Raw genomic sequence first — 23,810 nt, 5'->3', positions numbered from 1 at the left:
GAAGTAAACCCCAACCTTCTCCCTAAACCATGAAACCAGCCCCATCTCCTTGAAATGCTGATTCCACCTATAACAAAATGATTGACTTGGATGCTGTAAGCATATATGCACACACACACACACACACACACCAATTCTGCGGTTTGATCAATCAGTGTGAAAATGAACTCTTGATGCTGGTATCTTGTTAACAGACAGCATGATGACTCTAATGAAGGCTTCAAACACTGGGAATTCATGACTGTCCATTGCTGGGGTGAAAGGGCAGCTGGAGAATGGACACTGGAAATCCAGGATAAACCCTATCATGTTCGCAACCCAGATGTACAAGGTAAGTGTGTAAAAGTACTTGCAGCTTTTTACAGTGGCTGGATTCACACTTTGCCAACTTGTACAACCACAGCCGACTAACTGAGCTGCAATTGACTGTGCTTACATGGCACTCTTGGCCATAAATTGTGGTTTGTGCTCTGCAGTGGCTAGAGTCATGCTCTGTTAAGCTGAAACTAAACCAACCACATTTCAGTTCCTGCTGCCAAGTCATAATTCTGACTGTCTTCCATGCTTAATATATACCAAGATTTCTGTCGATTGCTTCCAAAGGTTAGTTACAAGCTGATTCCTAAGAATTCCATTTCTTCTTGGTTCCATGTTGATTTGCACTTGGTTGTTTTTTTTTTTTAAGACAAGAGGAGGTGTCCGGATTCCAGGAAGGACTACTACACTATAACAAATAGAGAGTTTCCATGGAGATTGTCAAACACAAACGCCTAACTATATTTTTGTTGAACTGGTTCAGTGAGTCATTTGATGGATAACTGAGCGAAAATTCTCATCATGAAGAAAGGGAGAGAAGAGAGAATTCTCATGAATGGATTTTTATTCTCATGAGAAGTTCTCAGTCATCATAGGGGAACGTGATGGCTCAGTGGTTAAAGATGCTGAGATTATCGCCTGGAAAGGTGACAGACTGGGTTTGAAACCCAAGCACCGTGCAACAGGGTGAGCTCCCATTAGCCTCAGCTCCTGCCCACCTAGCTGTTCAAAAGCATGTAAATGCAAATAGATAAATAGGTACCACCTTGGTGGGAAGGTGACAGCATTCTGTGCACCTCGGCATATAGCCATGCTGGCCACATGACCAAAGAAGTGTCTTCAGACAACACTGGTTCCCTCGGCTAAGAAAAGAAGATGAACACAGCCCTGTAGAATCAGACATGACTGGACAGGGGAAGCCTTTACCTTTCTTTTCTCATGATGCTCAACAGATTCTTGGCTCTACATTAGTGTCCATAAGGAGCAATTATCAAGAAGCAAGGAGGAATGCTTGCTTCTTCCCTGGTTTGCAAGATTCCTTGGTGATAGTGACATCTGAATCCTTTGATTCAGTGGTACACAACAAACTACTCCTAAAACTAAAATCTTAGGGTATCTCTGGACACCTGCATAACTGGATAGAAGCATTCCTATCAAACAGACAACAAATGGTCAAAATTGGGAGCGTCCTATCAAATTCTGTACCTGTCAACAGTGGTGTCCCCCAAGGCAGTATTCTAGGACCAACCCACTTCATACTCTACATAAATGACCTCTGTGATCATATTAAGAGCAACTGCGTTCTCTTCGCTGATGATGTAAAGCTATTCAACACCACAGACAATACTGCTACCCTTCAAAAAGACCTTGACTATGTATCAGAATGGTCAAACAAATGGCAACTTCAAATCTCAACAAATAAATGCTCTGCCTTACATATTGGCAAAAAAACCCAGAAAATAAAATACAGGCTGAATAGTCAAGACGTTGTTGATGATCCAAACTCTGTCAAGGATCTTGGAGTACTCATCTCTAATAATCTAAGTGCTAGAGCCCACTGTAACTACATAGCCAAAAAGGCATTAAGAGTTGTTAACCTAATCTTACGTAGCTTTTTCTCTGGTAATATTACACTAATAACTAGGGCATACAAAACATTTGCTAGACCAATACTTGAATACAGCTCATCAGTCTGAAACCCACATTATGTATCTGATATTAATACAGTTGAGAAAGTCCAGAAATATTTCAGAAGAAGAGTTCTCTACTCCTCTACTCATTGCAGAATACCTTATGCCAACAGACTCGAAATTCTAGACCTAGAAAACCTAGAACTACGCCGCCGTCGGTCCGATCTAAGTATAGTATATAAAATTATACATTGCAGTGTCCTACCTGTCAATGAATACTTCAGCTTCAACCATAACAACACAAGAGCAAACAATAGATACAAACTCAAGGTTAATCGTACCAAACTTGATTGCAGGAAATACGACTTCAGCAACAGAGTGGTCAATGTCTGGAATACTCTACCTGACTCTGTGGTTTCTTCCCCAAACCCCCAAAACTTTAACCTTAGACTGTTTATTATTGACCTCACCCCTTTCCTAAGAGGTCTGTAGGGGGTGTGAATAAGCGCACCAATGTGCCTACCGTCCCTGTCCTATTGTTTCTTTTATCTTTTTTATTTTTCTTATATGTATCCATGTATTAACTATGTTTTTACTTGTAGCTATTATCTTGTAAGCAATTGACAAAAATAAATAAATAAATAAATAAAGCTGTCACCTTAAAAACCTTTCCCCTGCTATCCTCAAATTGGTTGGCTTCTTGGAACTCAACAAAGAAAAGAAGTTTCTTTTCTGGCACATTTTAAAAATGCATTTGTGTACTGGACAGACACTGTATTTATCAAAGCAAATGATGTATGTCTGCTGTGTCCCTGTCCTTTATTATAGCTTGCAGTCTTTCTGAGAGTGACATTAATGACTGGTGATGAATTGGTGTTTGAGAAGAAGGCCTCATTGCTCCTTGGAGTCTTATTTCTGCCTGAATTTTTGGTCTCTGGTCTTTTTCCCTAACAGAACCATAAATTCAGAACTGTTTCCCACCCACCCCCTACCCCCTACCCCCTGTCTTTACAGGAGGCTAAAAAGCAACAGAAATATCTGATACAAATTCCATTAGAAAACATCAAACTAATTTGTGCTGACATGCAGATCCAAAAAAAAAAGAAAGAAAAAAGCTATATGGAAATGTCAGATTTCTTCCTTTCTTTTTCTTTTTAATTGTTTCTGGTCTTCCTGGCCTTGGCAGTGGACATTAAATGGTGTCATTGCCCTTAACCTCACTCAGACTATGCCAGGGTTTTGCGGTGGTACCAAAGGAGTTGAAATCCAGAACAGTTTGCCAGTGGAGTAGATTCATTCAAATAGCTAGAAGTGTAAACCAACAAAGTGAAGTAGATTGAGGAACGGGGCAAAAGCTGCGCTGAGCCCCAGAGGCTTTTGAAGAGCATAAATTTCTCAGCCTTTCCCAATCTGATATCTTACAAAGCCCATGGGATTATATCTCCTGGAATTCCAAATACCACAGCTCTGATGCAGGCAGCTCACTTGTAAGAACCCATGTATTTGTATGGTGTCAATGGAAATACCCCCCCTTGTCACATCCCAGCTGACTTGTTTTCTTTCCCTACAGTGACCCTTTCGACAGCTGTTAGTGTCACAGATTTCTTAACCATCAGCCCATGTTATTTGCTGAAGAGAACTGCTCTCCAAACAGCCCCTTTTCTGAAGTACAGAATGTGTGTGTACTTTGGTTGTAAATCACTTTTTTTCATTAAGTCGCTAAAAGAATGGTTGTAGGTCCAGGACTACCTGTAGTAAAGCATCCCCAGTGTTCCAGGAAAGCTCTAAAGGTGGACTTTAATAAATATTAGAGAACTTGTTGACTAATCCTTATGCATACACTGAAACATTTGCATTAAAAGACTGTCATAGAGAACAGCGGGTCAACGTATTTTCCAAAGTATCTGAGGGCAGGATAAGGACAGAGGTGGTATTCAGCAGGTTCTGACCAGTTGTGGAGAACTGGTAGCAGAAATTTTGAGTAGTTTAGAGAGCTGGCAAATACCACCTCTGACTGGAGATTTTACAGTATCCTTCCCCCGCCACGCCCACAGAACCAGTAGTAAGAAAATTTGAATCCCACCACTGGATAAGGACTAATGGAAACTCATAAAGGAGAGAACCAGAATTAAGGAGAAATTTCTTGACAGTGAGAACAGTTAACCAGTGGAACAGCTTGCCTCCAGAAATTGTGGGTGCTGGAGGTTTTTAAAAAGAGACTGGACAACCATTTATCTGAAATGGTATAGAGTTTCCTGTTTGAGCCGGGGGTTGGACTGGGAGACCTCCATGGTCCCTTCCAACTTTCTTATTCTGTCATTCTAACCTCTATATTTGCACCTTTTTAAATGGGTTATTCATTCATTAACACGGAGAACCTCTTAACTAAAATTACCACTCATTGAGGAAAATAATATTAACGTTTAATCTTTCCTAGGGAAGTTAAAAGAATGGAGCCTCATTTTATATGGAACTGCTGAGCACCCTTCCTCTAATATCAGCACTCAGTACTTTAGGTCAACAATTTCTTTGGAAATGGAGCCTTCAAAAGTTGCTTTCTTCCAAAATCAGATGGAGATCCCTGAGGAGGAAGATGAATATACAGGTAAAATGCCCCAAACCATTTATTTCTTCTGTCTAGGTCTGCTTCAGAGAAGAACAACTAAGATGATCAAAAGCCTGGAGACTAAAACACATGAAGAATGGCTGCAGGATTTGGGTTTGGCTAGTCTAAAGAAAAGAAGGACTAGGGGTGACATGATAGCAGTATTCCAGTATTGGAGGGGCTGCCACAAAGAAGAGGGGGTCAAATTATTCTCCAAAGCACCAGAGGGCAGGACAAGAAACAATGGTTGGAAACTAACCAAAGAGTAACCTGGAATTAAGGAGAAACTTCCTAACAGTGAGGACAATCAACTAGTGGAACAGCTTCCCTCCAAGAAATCATGGGTGCTCCATCACTGGGGTTTTTAAAGAAGAGACTAGACAATCACTTATCTGAAGTAGTATCGTTCTCTTGTTTGAGCAAGGGGCTGGACTAGAAGACCTCCAAGGTCTCTTCCAGCTGTATTTTATTCTATTTTGTGCACAAGGAGCCATCCGTGGTTTCATTTCTTTGAAAAACCAGAACAGGGCAGTTTGCGGTCTAGGAACACCAAGAATGTTTATTTCAGGATTGCCCAATCACCCACAAAGCTAAGCTTAGAAATGCTCTTCTATAAATTTCCAATAAGTTGTTTCTCTTACAAAATAATGAAAACTAGCACCAGGGCATTCCCTTTCTTCCCTGGGACCACAAATACAAATTTGGATAAAATGAGGTCTCTTTCAGATTTCCAAGAATCTTGGTTTTCATTTAAAGAACAAGGTATTGTGAGGGCTCGCACTGTTAGGCTTGTAAAGGAATGGGAAGGACGTTTTGAATTATGGAAACATCTGAAGTTGATTTCCAATAGTTAGAGAATGGAACTGTGCAGCCCACAATACATCTTGTGTCTCCTGGTGGCTGCCTTGTTCAGATGAGTAGAGACAGCAATTTAAAAAACCCCAATGTCCTTCATTTTTACACAAAGCACGCTATTTTCCTTTTTCTTTCCAGCAAGCTTTGATCAAACTACAACTGTTGGGAAATAAAATTGTGTCTAATGTAAAAAGTCATTATTTTGACGACACATGATGGGGCCAAAGTAATTAAGGTCTTCTGAAAATTTAGTCCCTGTCTCTGTGTGAGTTGTGCCCAATCTAGCACTAAACACACAAGCCTGCTAGTATGTTGACAAAATCCTAATCCTGCAAAAAGAGAGGGGAAACATCCCCACCCCCCAAAAAATGCATTGGCATTTTTCATGTTGTTCCAAGGGGAAACTTGGAGACAGTAATTTCTAAGAAACACGGTCTCTCTTCTTGCTAACCCTTATATGTAATGGTTATCAGAGGCAGATGCTTGGTTTTTCAATGGAATGGTTGGTCTGTCAAACTGTCTCCTGTGTAGAATTGAGTTCTTCTATAGAAAAACTCACTAGAATTGTCTGAGGCAGCCATGCAGTTCAGGTGTGGAACTAGCTCCAGTCTAGAACATCAGCTTGCTAAGAAGATTCTCAAAAGCTAATTCTTCAGGTTTAGCTCAAGTCTGCAGAGAATCTAGGACAACTTGCCATAGCCAACTTGCCATGGCCATCTCATCGCAGCCAACTCAACATGGGGCAACTTGCCAAGGCCAATTCACCATGGGACAAGTGTTACACTATCAAGAAATGGTGGAATAGAATCAGGCTGCCAAAGGAAGTGAAATGAAATGTGAATGACAAAAATTAAAATTATTTTAATTAATTAAATTGAATTGTTGAATTATCCTTCAGTGAGTCATCCTGTGATAAGTTGGCCAAGGCATGTTGGCTGGGGCAAGTTGGCCACAACAAGTGGTCCTATTCTGTCTGTAGAACCCCATGGACACATCCAAATTGTTTTCTTAGCAATAACGAAGAAGTGGTTCAATTTTTTTTCTGGGATTTTTTTAAAAAATGATTTCATTATTCCCAATTTAATATTTTAGTATTTCCCAATGGTGTCCTACCATGTCCTATCAGACAGATTTTGATTAACTTCTTTTAGAGAGTCCCTCATCCATCCTTAGACACTGATGGGCTGAACAATGACTGGGAACTCAGGCAGTAAAATTTCACCGAGCTGCCTTATTACCACAAAAAAAGATCTTTCTTCAGGTCTTTGCAGTAGATCCACTTAGATAAATAGATTCTATAAAACACAAGACACCGGTTTATCCAGAGTTGATGATGTCAATGGCAACGATGATACCAAGCATCAAACAGAGTAAGCCACTCTTATCCTTGGATAACCGAAGATAAATTTTATTGCTTACCAAAGATAAGATTCCTGCTTGCCCCATTTCACACTGAGAGAAGTGCTCTGTCTAACTTCCATACAGAAAGATTGCTATGGATCTTTCTTTCCATCTAGAACAGTAGGTGAGTGGAGAGAATGCAGGATAGAAAAGCTGTGGAGTACACAAACAGTCTTGTTGCCTCAAAAAGAATAGCTTTGAAATGCAGAAGAAAGGATCAGGGAGCTGAACCTGCAACAGATTTTCCAAAGGGCAGGAATAGACCCCATAGTAAAACAACAACAATAACCTTATTCACTAATCCTGAATTGTCTACGCTGTTGACTCACAGGAAAATTTGTCTACATTGGGAGTCAGAAACGTTGCACACAGAACCTAATAGTTACCATACAGTCATGCTATTAGAACACAGGATATTGATCAAAACTTAACACGGGTTCACATAACTTTGTGCTCTTTTATCAAAGTTATTTTGCAAGTCCCAAGTCAATAAAAAGTTAACCAAAGTTGTAGCTGTGATAAAACATATTAGCATATAAAGGAGGTCCTTGGTGGTCTCTCAGCTTGGTTGTTTTTTTGCAGACATTTCATGACTCAAACTAGGCAACATCATCAGTGCAATCTCCACTCCTTCTAGCACTGATGATGTTACCTAGTTTGGTAAGGAAATGTCTGGAAGTAAAAATCCAAACTCAAAGTGAGCACCAAGAACACCTCATTTGAACCACTGCAAATATAGCAATAGCCCTTAGGCTTCTATACTGCTTTACAGCCCTCTCTAAGCAGTTTACAGAGTCAGCCTCTTGCCCCCAACAATTTTGGGTCCTCATTTTACCGATCTCAGAAGGATGGAAGGTTGAGTTCACCTTGAGCCTGGTGAGATCTGCCAAATTACAGGCAGCCGGCTGTCAGCAGAAGTATCCTGCAGTACTGCATTCTAACCACTGTGCCACCACAGCTCTTCTCCTTTATTGGCATTGGCATACAGTCCAGTTGCCACTATCATTAGGTAGGATCAAGCAAACTAATCAAGCAACAGGTTTTTGGGGCAAGGGGGCATCAAGACTAGATATCCAGATATATGGGTACGTTGATAGACCAAGTGCTGGATGCCATTGTGTAGGTTGAACTAGGAAGAGTTTTATATCTCTTCTTTCAACAGATCTGTCTGTCTCCCTAAGGTCTGTGTCATAGGGAATGTGGCGACCAAGGATGCGATGGTCCCAATGCCGATCAGTGCCTGAACTGTTTCCACTACAGCCTTGGAAGTATTAAAACTGGCAGGTAATCAGCAGGAAAAAGCCAGGAAAAAAAAAGATGGGGGTTGCTGGTGAGGGATAAGTCACAAAGAGGGTGTCATGCCCCTGTCAGAGTCTGAATCCAAGGAGGAAGCTGGACAGCTGACAGGGAGTGGGAGTATGGTTCCATTGGCTGTGGAGGAGGCTAGGGAAGGGCAAAGTCCAGCTGGGCAGAGCAGCGGAGAGGTAGAACAAGGGAGAGGGAGTTCAGAGGAAGAACCAGGCCCACCCCCTCTTCATCCTAGGTCATGGAGTGAAGAATGGAGAAGAGAACAACGTGGGTTGCATGGCTTATGGGGGAGGAAAGGGCCCTGATTCCCTTTATTAGCCACAGCTGGGAAGACAGTTGATAAGAAAGGCAGGGTGCATGCGGCTGGCTGTTGGGAGCAAATGTGACTTTATCCAGTGTTGTCATGGCTTATCTGTGTTCCTGGCATCTTCCCAAAAGTGAGTTTTGCCATGCTTTCAAGCCTGAGATTCTTGCACCTGCCCTGCCAAACTAATTACTTCAGTTTGGCTTGTTTGAACTTTAAGTTACAGTTTGTGTTGCTCATGTTTTGGACTTAATTTTCTGCAGTCAAAGGCTGTTCCTGGGAGAGTTTTTCTCCAGCCAGAAGGTAACCTGGACATTGGGGGCAAAGTTAGAGATAATAAAGGGACTCTTATTGTTTATCTGACTGTGTTGCCTTTTTGCCATGCCCCAGGTCATCACAGAGGGTTTGATGTATTTTGTGTGGTTAATTCCACATTTCTAAACTAGCAACACGCTGTATGTCACTCATTCCCCACCTATCCTCCAAGTACACTGTGGCTATTATTATCCTCAGATTTTTCATAGTTAACATGACCACCAGACAATTTCTTACCATTTTTTTAAACATCAGTAGCTTCCTCTTCCTCCCTGAATGTGGGGCTGACCCTGAGGAGGAAGCAGACTGATAGAAAAAGCTACACTAAGGTTCTCCGACTTCTCCTTTCTAACTCCACCCTTCTAAGGCCGATTTCCCCAACTTGATGTTCACCAGGTGGGTCAAACTACAACTCACATAATTTCCAGGCCCTGGAGTCAAACATGGAGCTAATCCAACAACATCTGGAGGACATCAGGTTGTGGATCTTTGGTCCAAGATCTATCCGAGAAAGGGAGTTAATATTTAGGATGGAAATGATCTATGCGAGCTACTTTGCTGCTGTTCTTCTTTGGCAGCTCTTGCCATCGTGGCTCATCCTTTGGTCTAATCTGGAACATTTGTGGACTTTTTCCAGGAAGTGCGTGAACTCCTGCCCTCCTGGCTACTTTGAGGACAGCCTGCAACGTAAGTGCCGCAGGTGTCACAGGGGCTGCGAAGCATGTTTGGACCGAAGCCAGAACTCATGCACAGCCTGCAAGCGCGGTTATTATCACCACCAAGAGACAAACACTTGTGTGATGCTGTGTCCAGCTGGGTTTTACTCTGAGGATGGTAAGAAAGGGGAATGCCAGCACTCACTGATGGGTGAAAATGTGGGTTTTTTTTCCTTCTCTGAGGGGCATCCACAGTACAATCTGCAATGGTTTCTCTCTTATTATAATAGTTTTAGGTTCCTTTTCATGAAGATGGCATGAATGATCCCTGTATTGTCTCTATTTTCCTTCCTTCCTTCCTTCCTTCCTTCCTTCCTTCCTTCCTTCCTTCCTTCCTTCCTTCCTTCCTTCCTTCCTTCCTTCTTTCCTCCCTCCCTCCCTCCTTCCCTCTGTCCCAATTATTTTTATGTATTTTTAATTGTATTCATCTTAGTGTACTCTAGTTTGGTCTCTTGCAAAACAATTCTGGAGTTACCGTCATTAAGCAGCAATATAAAAACACATTAACTAAGAACCGTAATAGTTTTAAATCAAATAATTTGTCTTTTAATTGATTTCACATTTTTCAGATTGCCAAAGCTACCCCCGAAGCTCTCATAAAATTGAAGGAAAAGCATAAGACTTTCCAGCACATTAAATAGAAGCATGTAGTCTTTGTAGCAACTTTGGCTTTAAGAACCAGTTTTGTTTTCATCCTTCTTGAAAATGAAATAGCTTCTAAAACCTTTAATGTTTGCACTCAATCGGTAGTTTCACTAATTGACTGTTGTCCTGCTTAGGGAGGGCAAAATCAATCAGCTTTGGTTTTGTTACATTGTAGAAGGGGAACCATGTCAGTCTGTGGAGACAAAACATTAGAAGCCTGGTAGTGCCTTTTCCAAGTAACATTTTTTTAAAAAAGGCATAAGCTTTCATGAGCTAAATTTCATTTAGCCAGATGCATGGAGTAGCTAGATTGATGTAGGATTTACATTGGGATGAGATACGGGATAAATGGATGGGTGGATGGACAGATGGATGGATGGATGGTTGGATGCATGCATGCATGCATGGATAGATAGACAAGCAGACAGGTTGGTTATGCATATGTAACCTATATTGTACTGTTTGGTCTACTGGTTAAAGCACAGGACAGAAACTTGGAGACTGAGTTCTAGTGCTGCCTTAGGCATTGAAGTCAGTTGGATGACTTTGGGCCAATCACCAGGTGACGGTGAGTTCTACTCCCGCCATAGACTTGAAAGCTGGCTTAGCCCAATCACCAGCAGACTTGTGAGTTCCAGTCCCACCTTATGCACAAAAAAGTCCCACCTTAGTCACGGTTTGGTGACTAAGGGCCAGTTCCTCTCTCTCAGCCCAACTCACCTCACAAGTTCTTGTTGCAGGGAAAATAAGAGGAGGAAGGAGAATTAAGTATCTTCACCATCTTGAATTATATATAAAAATGGTAAAGGGGGATATAAATAAGTATCTGCATTATCAATCTGTCTTCCTCTCCTTCCACCTTGTGCCCTGGCTCACCCCAATGTAAATCTTACACCTGTCTAGCTATTTCATGCATTTGATAAATTAAGCCGTCCCTTATTTCCTCAGCTGATGCCTTTTAATAAAACACATTGCTGGAAAAGGTGCTTCTTTTTTGAGGTTTTGTGACATGTTTCCCTTTTCCTAGCTGAAACTAATTTTGCTTCGCATTTATGTTGGTTTCCTTTTTTTTTCTTCTAGCACAAAGGGCAGTTTTTATTTATTTAGTGCCTTTGGAATCAATTTTCCCTAAGGCCTGTACAATTTGGACAGGCAAAGTGCTCTGATAGCATTTGGAGAAATACACATATTGTTGCAGAAGTATGTTTTAGCTAACCTGTTGTGTTAACATGGACAATTTCTCCTCCCACAGTTGTTCCTCACTGATTAAAATGGGAGATCTGGGGACTGATCAAGGATGGCTATGGTTGGTTGATTGACACGCTGCAGGATTACATTACTAAACCCAGCATTTAAATAAATGATATTTCTAATTGCAAATGAAGACTTCCAAATGATGCAACTAAACTAATTTAATTAATGGGATTGAGTAGTACTACAGATTTGGCTCCAAAACGATTGGTTGCAGATTGACAATAATATCTATATGCAGCTTTTTAAAGTGTATTTCTGAGAAAAGATGCAGCTGCTTTAAAGAGTTATAAAGAGATCCACTATCCGTGTCCTTGCATGATGGGGAGAAACATGCTGGATTCAGATCAAAAGTACTGTTTAACCTTATTAATCAAGACATTGATTTAATCTCCCGCCAATCTGAGATGGGATGAGGAATGTTTCTGACACTTTTGTCAGGATTCCGGCAGTTACCCCAATTAAATGATGAGTCTTGAGCCAAACTTCCAAAACTTCAAAAGGATTTATTGGGAGTTAACATGTCCGGCACTGCCTGGCTGTAGCCGACTCTGAGACACATCATTCTTTGTCACCCTTGACCCTGATTTTCCCCCACCCCCTGGGTATACCATAATTCATATTCTCCAATGAGACACATCCATAGCCAAGAGTCATCAATCATGGTCTCCAGTTAGATATTTGCAGGGCAGTAACTTCAGTCACCTAGTTACTATCTTTGAAACTACTTATGGAATGCACTTTTGATTTCAAAGCTGCCTCTCTGCTCTTTCAAACCCCTTTTCCCCTTCCCTTTCTGTTGGCAACTCTAAAAAGACCATAGAAATATTTTATGAGTTGACAACTTTGCAATAAAATCTGAAAAAACACCAGTGGTTTTAAAACCAGCACTTTAAATTAATTGACCTGGGTTTTGAATATTTAAGACATTCTTTGCTTAAAGTTTAGAATTTCTCCAAATTGAAAAGGTCTAGGAAGTGATATATTTTAAGTTGAAATGAATAGTTAATTACTTCTGTCATCCAGTCTAATTTTTTTTTAAAAGTACCATTATTGTTCAGTGTCAGTTTAACTTGCTGTTAAATACGCTGTAAGTCATAAATGTTAAATCTGCAATTATGCGTTCATAATTGCTGGAATTTCTTTTCACTCTGGCCTCTTCTCCCTACCCTGAAAAGGTCAAAGGCGTTGCCAGAAGTGTCATCAAAACTGTAAGAAATGCTTTGGAGAGATGGACAAATGTTCTGTCTGCAAAGATGGATTCAGGTGAGTAGGAGCTGGTGAAGAAAAAAATGCAAGGGTTTCAGAAGTTAACCCCTTGCTAAAAACTAGCATTGCGGTTTCAGCTGATTGAACAAAGAAAGTGGGGGTTTCAAAAATTGTTAATGGGTTGTTGACCTCCTTGCTGGATCTCCTCTAAATATCACAAAGAGCATGTGATGTGATTTCCAGTTTATGTGTTTCCATCATTTGAAATGCCCAAACTTTGATCCTCCTGGTGTCAGGATTCCGGCAGTTACCCCTATTTAAATCATGAGTCTTGAGCCAAACTTCCAAAACTTCAAAGGATTTATTGGGAGTTAACATGTCCGGCACTGCCTGGGTGTAGCTGACTCTGAGACACATCATTCATTGTCACCCCTGACCCTGGTTTTCCCTCCACCCCCTGAATATATCATAATTCATAATTCATATTCTCCAATGGAACACATCCATAGCCCAGAGTCATCAATCATGCTCTCCAGTTAGATATTTGTGGAGTAGAAACTTCGGTTACCTAGTTACTATCTTTGAAAAACTATGTATGGAATGCACTTTTGATTTCCAAGCTGCCGCACTGCTCTTTCAACCCCATTTCCCCCCTCCCTTTCTGTTGGCAACTCTAAAAAGACCATAGAAATATTTTATGAGTTGACACCTGGCTTTGCAATGAGCCCTGTATAAGTTAATCTTCTAAACAAACTGAATTTGCTCACTGTGGGAGGCATTGACTGGCCCGAACCATTACGTCTAATAAGGGCACTTTTAATGAGACCTTTTAATTCTCTTAGGTTTTCTTTCTTTCTTTCTTTCTTTCTTTCTTTCTTTCTTTCTTTCTTTCTTTCTTTCTTTCTTTCTTTCTTTCTTTCTTTCTTTCTTCTGAAATTCTCTGAGCAAAAAACTTGGAAATGGTTTTTAATTTGTATAGACAATTCCCAGCATCAAGTAGCAAATTTCTATAAAATAAGGGAAGTATGATTTTGCACAATATAAAGTGACATCCTGGAACACATTTTAGTAAGTGAAAATTGATGCAGAAGAAATTTGGCAGACAGTTCCCATATATTTATGCCCTCTCTTTAAATGAGAGGACGTCGATGTAGCTCAAGGTGGCTTATAGTGGGAGAGAGAGATGGCTGATGGATGGAGGCAGGATATGCATTGCTTATTGTAGGAGTAGATTATCTTTTTTGGATCAGTGTGTACATTTAGAGGTTTTGGGGAAAAAAACCCTATTATGTGCATTCTCAGCAAATGGGCATTTAGGATGGCATAGATAATTACAAAATATCCTTTTCATACAAGGGAGATTTTCTCAGCAGCTGGTGGCAATTGGCTGACCTTGTCTGGTATTGGAAACTATGCAGGATTGGAGCCTAGGTAGTCAACAGACCAGAGATGACAATCAATTTCAGCTCTCCACGCTCAGCTCCACTTTCAGTAAGCAACTCAAGCTTAACATACTTGACGTTGATAAATCAGTTCTTTACTGCTGAGAAGAAAGAAGTCCTGGACAGGTAGAAGATCTGCCCATTTCAGAACATGGAGGTCAAGCCATTTGTAGGTTGCTCCCAAGCTTCCAGTCCTGGACCTATTCATCTGTTGTTTTCAGCCAATAGGTTCTTGACTCTTCTTGGGCATCAAAGTTGCTTCTTGTCATTCTTTAATCATCCCCACAACCATTGGTTCTTTCTTTCTTTCTTTCTTTCTTTCTTTCTTTCTTTCTTTCTTTCTTTCTTTCTTTCTTTCTTCCTTCCTTCCTTCCTTCCTTCTCTCTTTCTCTCTCTCTTTTTCTCTCTCTCTCTCCTTCCTTCCTTTCTCTCTTTCTCTCCTTCCTTCCTTCCTTCCTTCCTTCCTTCCTTCCTTCCTTCCTTCCTTCCTTCCTTCCTTCCTTCCTTCCTTTTTTTAACAGAATGGAAAGGAAGCAACTCCTGGCAGTGACTCCCATTTGTTCTGATGGACAAACCTGCCCTCTTGTTACTGGAGTAAAAGAAATTTTAGTCCAGTCTTCTGATTGTTTTTATTGTATTTATATTAGTCTATCCAGCCAACCTTAGAATTCAAGAATTGTAACTCAAGTAGCAGGAGGCTTCATAAAATCATGCAATAGAATAAAAGCCATCATTACAATAGATAAAACACTGTGAGTTCACTGGCAGTATTTGGGGGAAAAAATAGAGCAGCACTAAAATCTCATTACTATGGGGAGAGGATTCCAGAGGCAGAAAAGTTCCTTCATCCATAACCTCTATAGGCAGCTTGATCCTTAAGTCGGGGAGGTTACAACTTGTGTACCTGACCAGGTAGAAGATCGTAAGTGACATTACTGGAAGGATGTTGCTATCTTGGAAAAGATGGGGCTAATTCAAGAATATCAGGAGGAAGAAGTTGTTTCTGTGGGAAGCTTCACAAGCTTGTTGTTCGGTGGCTAAGTTGTTTCTGACTCTTTGAGACCCCTTGGACCATAGCACCCCATCCACTTACCCTTTCCTCCACTGTCTCTGGAGTCTGCCCAAATTTGTGTTCATTGCATCAGTGATATTATCTAACCATCTCAGATTCATAGTGTTTTTGGAAGTCAAAGCTCTACCATCACAGGGTTAATAATTCTGGAGATGGGGAATGAGCAATGAATTTTGGTGCTAATTTCTTAGAGGGTTGTAATGATTTTAAGAATTTTGTGGACAAATATACGCGGTCCCCAATCCTGAAAGGTTTAGGTTCGCAATGTTTTTTGTCTGCTTGAGTTTTGTAACCTGCTCTAGCTTCCTGTAAAGATAATCTTACCACTGGCCACATGGCTTGTAAGTTATCCACCCACTCCTTAAGGGAGGGGATTTCAGGTTCTTTGGTGGATAGCTCTGGCATGGGGTTGAATTCTTGGCCCGTGGCTACCTGGAATGCTACTATGGACTGAGTTATTGTATGCTACCTCTGCAAAAGGAAGAAGGTCAGTCCAATTGTCCTGTTGGTAATTAATAAAACATCTTAAATATTGTTCTAATACACTGTTCACTCTCTCTGTCAATCTGTCAGTCTGGGGGTGATTTCCTGACGACAACCCCTAGGTGGAGCCTAATAGATTTAAAAATACCCGCCAAAATTTGGATGTGAACTGAACACCCCTATCTGAGATAATCCTATGGGGGGCTCCATGAAGGCGAAAATTGTGTATTAGGAACATCTTTGCCAATGCCTTGGCAGTTGGGATCTTTTGACATGGAATAAAGTGAACCTGTTTGGAAAAAAGATCAGTTACAACCCAAATGACAGTATTCCCAGCACTTTTGGGAAGCTCCACTATAAAGTCCATAGAGATCTCTTTCCAGGGAGCTGAAGGGTCTGCTACTGTTTGTAAAAGTCCAAGATATTTTCCTTGTCTTCTCTTTGCAGCCGCACAGGTGGGGCAGCTCGCAACATAGTTCTTTTTGAAGGATGGCCACTAAAATTGTCTTTTGATGAGGTGCAGGTTTTTTACAAACCCAAGGTGTCCCTTTATTTTGGAGTCGTAGCAGCATTTCATAAGGACTGGTTCTGCTGAGAATAGATGTTTGAGCTTCTCAAATGCTGCTTGGCATTCCATTGTCCAGATAAGGGATTGCCTTGGTTTGAGTTTCTCCCCCCCCCCCCGCCACTTCATTTTTAACAAGTTCGTGATAGGGAGGGCGATGTTTGCAAAAGCTGGAATGAATTGGCGATAAAAGTTCACAAACCCCAGGAAGCTTTGCAGTTGTTTGCGAGTGTGCAGTGGGTCCCAGTCCAGTACAGCTTTTACTTTCTGTGGGTCCATCTCTATTCCCTTGTGGGATATTCTATACCCCAAATAGTCAATTTTTTCTTGGTGGAATTCACATTTAGAGAGTTTTGCATATAGTTTAGCATCTAAGAGTTTTGTGAGGACTGCACACATAGCTTGATGTGTTCTTCCATCGTTTCCATGTAGATTAAAATATCATCAAGATACACTAGAACCCCTTTATATAAAAATTCATGAAGAGTTTCATTGATCAATTGCATAAACACAGCAGGCGCTACTTGCAGTCCAAAGGGGAGCACTTTAAATTGGTAGCATCCCAATGGTGTGTTAAAAGCTGTCTTCCACTCACCCCCTTCCTTTATTCTGATGCGATAATATGCCTCTCGTAGGTCTAACTTTGAAAAAAAAATTCCTTTCGAGAGGTGGGCTAGCATGTCCTTCATGAGTGGATATATATTCTCTATGCAAATTGTATTTAATTTTTTGTAATTAACACACAAGCGTATGGAGCCATCTTTCTTTTTTTCAGAATAACACTGGGGCAGCTATTTTTGGTCGGGCGGGTTCGATGAAGCCCCTTTTTTAAGTTTTTAGCGATAAATGCTCTGAGTTCTTTCAGTTCTCTGGGGGACACGCAGTACATTTGTGGTTTTGGGAATTTAGCCCCTGGTAGGATTTTGATGGCGCAGTCTGTGGCGCGATGGGGTGGGAGTTCATCACAAGCTTCCTCACTAAATGCTTGGGCCAGATCCTGGTACTCATTGGGGATGTTAATGGTTTCAACCGACTGTCCGGTCATGGCTGATTCTCTGTTCTCTGTTCCTTTCTTTATACTTTCCTCTGAGCTATTTGCAAATACTATGTCTCTCTGGGATTGTGCGGTTCCTCTCCTCCAATTCATTTGGATTCCATTTCCGCAGCCATGTGAGACCTAGGACTAGCGGCTCTTCCATTCCTGGGGCTACAATGAATGTGAGCATCTCCCTTTGGTTACCTAATCTTATTTTCAATGGTTCTGTGGTAAACCTGGCTGGCTCCCTCCCCCCCCACACACCACTATATTTCCATTTAATTGGCAGAAAGCGATGGGGTTTTCCATTTCTTTCAGTTGGATCCCCAATTTCTCTGCAAGGGAGGGATTTATTAGGCATCGGGTGCATCCCGAATCCAGCAATGCTGCAACTTCCTTCCCCTTCCCTCAGCTGGGGATAAACAGTCTCAGGGGTAGGTTGATTGGTTCAATTGGGTGGCTTACCAGTGGGTCGTCTTCCAGATCACTTTCGGACTGGCTCAGGTCCCCTCAGAGCATTGGGGGTTCTTCCTCTGGGTTGGGGGGCAATTGGAATCCCACATCTACTCGGCCTCTCAGGCCAGTCTCCTTTCCTTGAGGGCTGGATGTTCTGGGTTTTCCCCCGATGGATGGTCTATCTTTCTGGCAGGGGTCTTCGAAAGGCATTCTGCTGCGCGGTGTTCCTCCTTTCCACACTTCAAGCAACCAGACGTTCTTGGAGTCATGGTGGATTGGGGTTTGAAGACTTCCCATTTCCCCTGGGGTGGGGATCTTTTCCAAGACTTGCCGGTGCGCTACCAGTTTTGAGTCATGTCTATCTCCACCTCCTCTGCCATCATGTACCATTTGTGCAAGAGGTTTGGGGCTCCATGGGCCAGGCAGGCAGCGTATAGGTCATCATTTAGTCCATCTTTAACCAACAGACTAGGATATCCTCTGGTCAGTCTATCCGGCTGGCCAAGTCATGAAATTCCTCAGTGTATTCTGCTACTGGACAACAGCCTTGTTTTACGACTCTAATCCGGTTGTGGGCTTTTCTATCGGCGAGGGGGTCCTCAAAGTGGTGGCATCAGGCCGTCATGAAGCAATCGAGGTTTCTTAATTCTGGGGCATTGACATTGCGGAGCGTCACCATCCATATGGCTGCTGACCCTTCAAGGGCCAGGGTAACGACTCGTAGTTGGGACCACTGGGTTGGGAAATCCCTCCCATATTCTTGCCTGTAGGTGATCACTTGTGCCAGGAAAAATCCCAGTTTCTTGGGGTCTCCATCAAATTTTACCCCCAAGGGTGGGACCTTTCTCTGCAGTTGTATGTCTCTGGGTTGGCCAGGGTTAATCCCCTGATCTGGGGCATTTAGGGGTTGGGTACCTGGTATGGCTGCTGGTTTTTCAGCTTGTCCCTCTGCCCAGTCAATCTCTGCTGGATCAGGGGTGGTGGCTCGGGTTCTCTCATTTTCTGGTTCCCTTGCTCTCCTGCGTTGTCATCCTGGTGCATCCCTCATCTCGAGGTTCTCCAGGGCTTCCCTCATGAGGCGATTTATGTACTGTCTCAGTCGGTCGTCAGCTGGTGGCTCCTCATCCCATTCTTCCTGATTCAATAGGGCCTCCAGCTCCAATTTCCATCTGGGTTTACAATTGCCCCGGGTGAGGGTTACTCCCCTGGTTCTTCCATCCCAGCTGTCTCTTTTTCCTACACCTATAGACCACCGGGGTTTGGAAGAGGTTTCACAGGCAGCCTCGCTGTCTTTGATGGGGTGTACCGAGTCAGTATCTGGCTGGGTAATTGTCGACGTTTCTCCCCAGCCTTTGGCTCCCCCTTGCTCCTTGCTGTATTCAGACATTTTTCTTCTCTTGCAGGGTCCCCTCGGTAGAGTGAAAGGTTTTCTTTTCTTTTCTTTTCTTTTTTTTGAAAAAAAAATCCTCTCCAGGCTGACCTCTATTGCAGACACTGCTTTAAGTCAGGCTACAGAACTTTTTCCCATTCAATTAGCAAGAATGAACTTCTGAGAACCAAATGTATCAAAAGGAATCCTTTATTGAGATGAGATAATTCATGTAGGAGTTCAAAGCAGCATCTGAGGTTCCTCAGGCATACAGGGATACATAAGGGAGTTTAGAATCCCTCCCCTTATCTCGATCTGTATTTAGAGAAACAAAAGCCAGTATGTTAATTCCCCTCCCACCCCTTCTGTAGGAACGATCTCACAGTTTCCCAGGACATACCTAATTTCCTCCCACCCCCTTTTTAGAACAAACTTTTTCCAGAGATTCCCGGATACATCTCACTGTGGAATTTTTATGATCCTCCCACCCCTTTTAGAACAAACTTTTCCAGAGATTCCGGATACATCTCACTGTGGAATTTTATGATCCTCCCACCCCTTTTAGAACAAACTTTTCCAGAGATTGGATACATCTCACTGTGGAATTTTTATGATCTTCTCATCTCCTGGCTGTGCCTCTTGGAGGTGATAGGTTCTGTCCATCTGGCTTTTCTCCCTCCACTGTATCATGTGTGTGTTATACAAATTCGATATAAGGTTAAATATATTCAGGTTACATCAAGAAATGATTTCTTTATCAGTCTCCCCTCCCTTTTCTTCTTCCACTGAAGAAATGACAGATACATGGATCTGCTCGTAAAACAATTAACCCTTTCCTTGCAGACTCTCAATACTACCTCATTACTTTAATCGAACACTGATTAATTCATTACCTCAAAACTTAGAACTTTTCTACCTCATTACCTATATCAATGATTAGATAATCAATTTCTATAAAATAATTTATTAATGGTTTAATTCATTTATTGTTTTAATTGATTAGTGTGATTAGAGGGTTTAGTGCAAATGGTGTGATTACTGATTGGTTTAAAAGATCAAGATTCATGTAATTTAATTGATTAGTAAAATTAGTGATTTAGTGAATTTAATTGAACAGTGTGATTAATGATTAGTTTAATTAATTGATTAGCAATGTTTAATTAATTGATTAGGCTGATTGTTGCTTAGCAAAATTATTTGACTAGAGAGATTATTGCGATTGATTGATTGGTGTGATATTGGCTATATTGATTACCCAAAATTGTTCCATTAATTAATTTAATCAACGTACCATCTTAACAAACCTACCATACCAAGAAAAAAATCCAATGCCAAACCACAACTTAAAGAGAAAGTAATCCCCACCAATGAACCACAAGACTCCTGCACATGATTAAATGCTATAAAACTCTAAAGGATAATGAAAATTCTCTATGTTCTCTATGTTCTCTATGTAACAAATGTTCTCTATGTAACAAATACGCTCATCATGACTGCTTGGGATTACCCGAGCAAATGATTCAATACCTAGAATCATGCAATGAGTTTCCATATCTCTGCAAATCATGCAGACCCAAACTGGATCTGTTGGAAAGAGTTGATACCATTGAAATACAATTAACATCCCTTGACACCATAGTAGCATCCCTAGATGCCTTAAAAGAAAGATGATCCAACCTCAAAAAAAAAGACACAACACAAAAACCTGAACATCCAATAGCTACAAACCACATCTCTACCCAACAACCACAACCCAATCCACAAAAAAACATAAATCAGACAAATAATGATATCCCAATCCTCATAAGAGAAGCTGTTGAGCGCGAGCAGAAATGTCCGAATGCCATCTTATTTGGTCTAGAGGACATAAATGACAATGATGACATCACAACTGTCTGCAACATCATCAGTGATTATCAAGCATCAACTATCTCCCCTGATGAAATACTTGACATTTCCTGCATCGGGGTTTACCGCATTGTCCCAGAGTTCAAAAACAGACACAGCTCTGTGGCCCCATGCTTCTGCAGGGTGATTTGCAAAAATGAATCAAGCAAATGTAAATTCATTGATACTATAAATTCACTTGCCAAAAGCAACACCAACCATAAGAACCTCCGTTCTCACCCTGACCTAACCATACAGCAACACTCCTGCTCCCGTTTACTCCGCACAGAACTCAAAAAATGTCTAGACAATGGAGAGAAGGACCTGTACATTGACTACCATGCTGACTGTTTCAAAAGTAAGCCACACAACCCGCAATTCAGCTTTAACCTTCAACCACAACCCTACTTTAACCAATCCACCATCACCTAAGACTAGGCACGCACACCCCTAACTACCCCAATTCCAACTACAGCTGGCTTTAAATGCAAGCTACTCAATGCAAGAAGACTTGTGTACCAATAACAACTCCCAAAAAAACAAACAAAAAAAAAACCAGATTACCCATAACAATAAGGAAGCTTCTATCCAAAAAGAGATCACTCCAGTGGAAAAACAAATCTGGTCACGTTGCCAACTTCAAAAGTTGATACAAAAATTTATGCCACCAGATTGATAAAGACTGAATGCACATTAAACAGGAGGAAAACCTACGCACCAATTCCACTCGCGCTTTTTACAGTTTTGTAAACAAAAAACTAAAAGACTCAAGGTCCATCCCACCCCTGATAGGACCTAATGGTAAAGACTGCAACGATGACACCATTGAAACCAACATCTTTAACGCATTCTTTGGCTCAGTATTTGTAAACAGCAATGGATCATTCCCAGTATTTCCTAGCCGAACCACAGAAACCTACAATTTTCTAATACATACCAATTTTACAGAAGACAATGTTGAAAAAGCACTAGGCAATCAAAACCATCTCTATCTATTGGACCGGACGGAATATGTGCCTACTCCTTAAAAAAGCTATCCACTGCCATAGCAGAACCTCTATGCATAATCTTTGAAAAATCTTTCAGGACCGATTCCTTGCCTAATCTATGGTCACAAGCTACGGTCATCCCCATCTTCAAAAAGGGAGACCCCAGCCTAGTTGAAAATTACAGGCCAATCTCCTTATGATGCATCACCTGTAAAGTCATGGAATCAATTATTAACCAATCCATTATCCTCCACTTAGAGACAAACAACCTACTGTCCAATAAACAATTTGGTTTCAGAAAAAAGCTATCCTGTAATCTGCAACTCTTACATTGCAAAAACATATGGACTACACAACTCGATTAGGGCAAAACAATAGACACAATCTACATAGACTTCTGTAAAGCCTTTGATTCAGTGGTACACGACAAACTACTCCTAAAACTAAAATCTTATGGTATCTCTGGACAACTGCATAACTAGATAGAAGCATTCCTGTCAAACAGACAACAAATGGTCAAAATTGGGAGCGTCCTATCAAATTCTGTACCTGTCAACAGTGGTGTCCCCCAAGGCAGTGTTCTAGGACCAACTCTCCTCATACTCTACATAAATGACCTCTGTGATCATATTAAGAGCAACTGCATTCTCTTCGCTGATGATGTAAAGCTATTCAATACCACAGAAAATACTGCTACCCTTCAAAAAGATCTTGACTATGTATCAGAATGGTCAAACAAATGGCAACTTCAAATCTCAACAAATAAATGCTCTGTCTTACATATTGGCAAAAGAAATCAGAAAATAAAATACAAGCTGAATAGTCAAGACGTTGTTGATGATCCAAGATCTGTAAAGGACCTTGGAATACTCATCTCTAATGATCTAAGTGCTAGAGCCCACTATAACTACATAGCCAAAAAGGCATTAAGAATTATTAACCTAATCCTACGTAGCTTTTTCTCTGGTAATATCAAACTACTAACTAAAGCATACAAAAGATTTGCTAGACCAATATTCGAATACAGCTCATGAATCTGGAACCCACATTATGTATCTGATATTAACACAGTTGAGAAAGTCCAGAAATATTTCACAAGAAGAGTTCTCCACTCCTCTACTCGTTGCAGAATACCTTATGCCAACAGACTTGAAATTCTAGACCTAGAAAACCTTGAATTATGCCATCTTCGGTCTGTTCTAAGTATAGTATATAAAAACATACATTGCAATGTCCTACCTGTCAATGAATACTTCAGTTTCAACCATAACAACACAAGAGCAAACAATAGATACAAACTCAAGGTAAACTGCACCAAACTTGATTGCAGGAAATACGACTTCAGCAACAGAGTGGTCAATGTCTGGAATACTCTACCTGACTCTGTGGTTTCTTCCCCAAACCCCCAAAACTTTAACCTTAGACTGTCTACTATTGACCTCACCCCTTTCCTAAGAGGTCTGTCGGGGGCGTGAATAAGCGCACCAATGTGCCTACCGTCCCTGTCCTATTGTTTCTTTTTATTTTTCTTATATGAGCACTTGCCCCCCACACTTTTGCTGCTCATGGGATTCACACTATTTTCCAAAGCACCAGAAAGCGAGACAAGAAACAATGGATAGAAACTAATCAAGGAGAGAAGCAATGTAGAACTAAGGAGAAAATTCCAGACAGTGGGGACAAATTAACCAGGGGAACAGAAGCTGCCTCTAGAAATTGTGGGTGCTCCATTACTGGAGGTTTTAAATAAGAGATTGGACAATCGTTGGAATGGTATAGGGTCTTCTGCTTGAGCAGGGGGTTGGACCAGATGACCTCTGAGGTCCCTTCCAACTCTGCTATTCTGTGTTTTGCAAGAATTTAGCAAGGGGCTGTTGCAAGTAATAAAGCTCCAGGTTATTTTTGGCTGCCTTCAGAAACAAATAATGCAGGAAGGTGGGCCCGAAGTTTTTCCAA

At 41.2% G+C, this 23,810-nt stretch overlaps 1 protein-coding gene across 2 annotated transcripts in view; it reads left to right on the top strand.

Moving 5' to 3' along the window:
* Positions 1-23,810, top strand: part of PCSK6 (proprotein convertase subtilisin/kexin type 6) — a 132,506-nt gene that overhangs the window by 92,351 nt on the left and 16,345 nt on the right. For both annotated transcript variants that reach the window (XM_087941334.1, XM_087941333.1), the window contains 5 exons: positions 195-331; positions 4,384-4,551; positions 7,989-8,091; positions 9,372-9,568; positions 12,525-12,612. In XM_087941334.1, coding sequence (XP_087797460.1) covers positions 195-331; positions 4,384-4,551; positions 7,989-8,091; positions 9,372-9,568; positions 12,525-12,612 — 693 coding nt within the window. The remainder of the gene's footprint in view (positions 1-194; positions 332-4,383; positions 4,552-7,988; positions 8,092-9,371; positions 9,569-12,524; positions 12,613-23,810) is intronic.

This window comes from Pseudonaja textilis, chromosome 13 (assembly GCF_049901715.1).
Source record: "Pseudonaja textilis isolate UNSWEBS1 chromosome 13, rPseTex1.2, whole genome shotgun sequence".
Lineage (NCBI taxonomy): Eukaryota > Metazoa > Chordata > Lepidosauria > Squamata > Elapidae > Pseudonaja > Pseudonaja textilis.
This window is presented reverse-complemented; position numbering and strand designations above follow the sequence as displayed.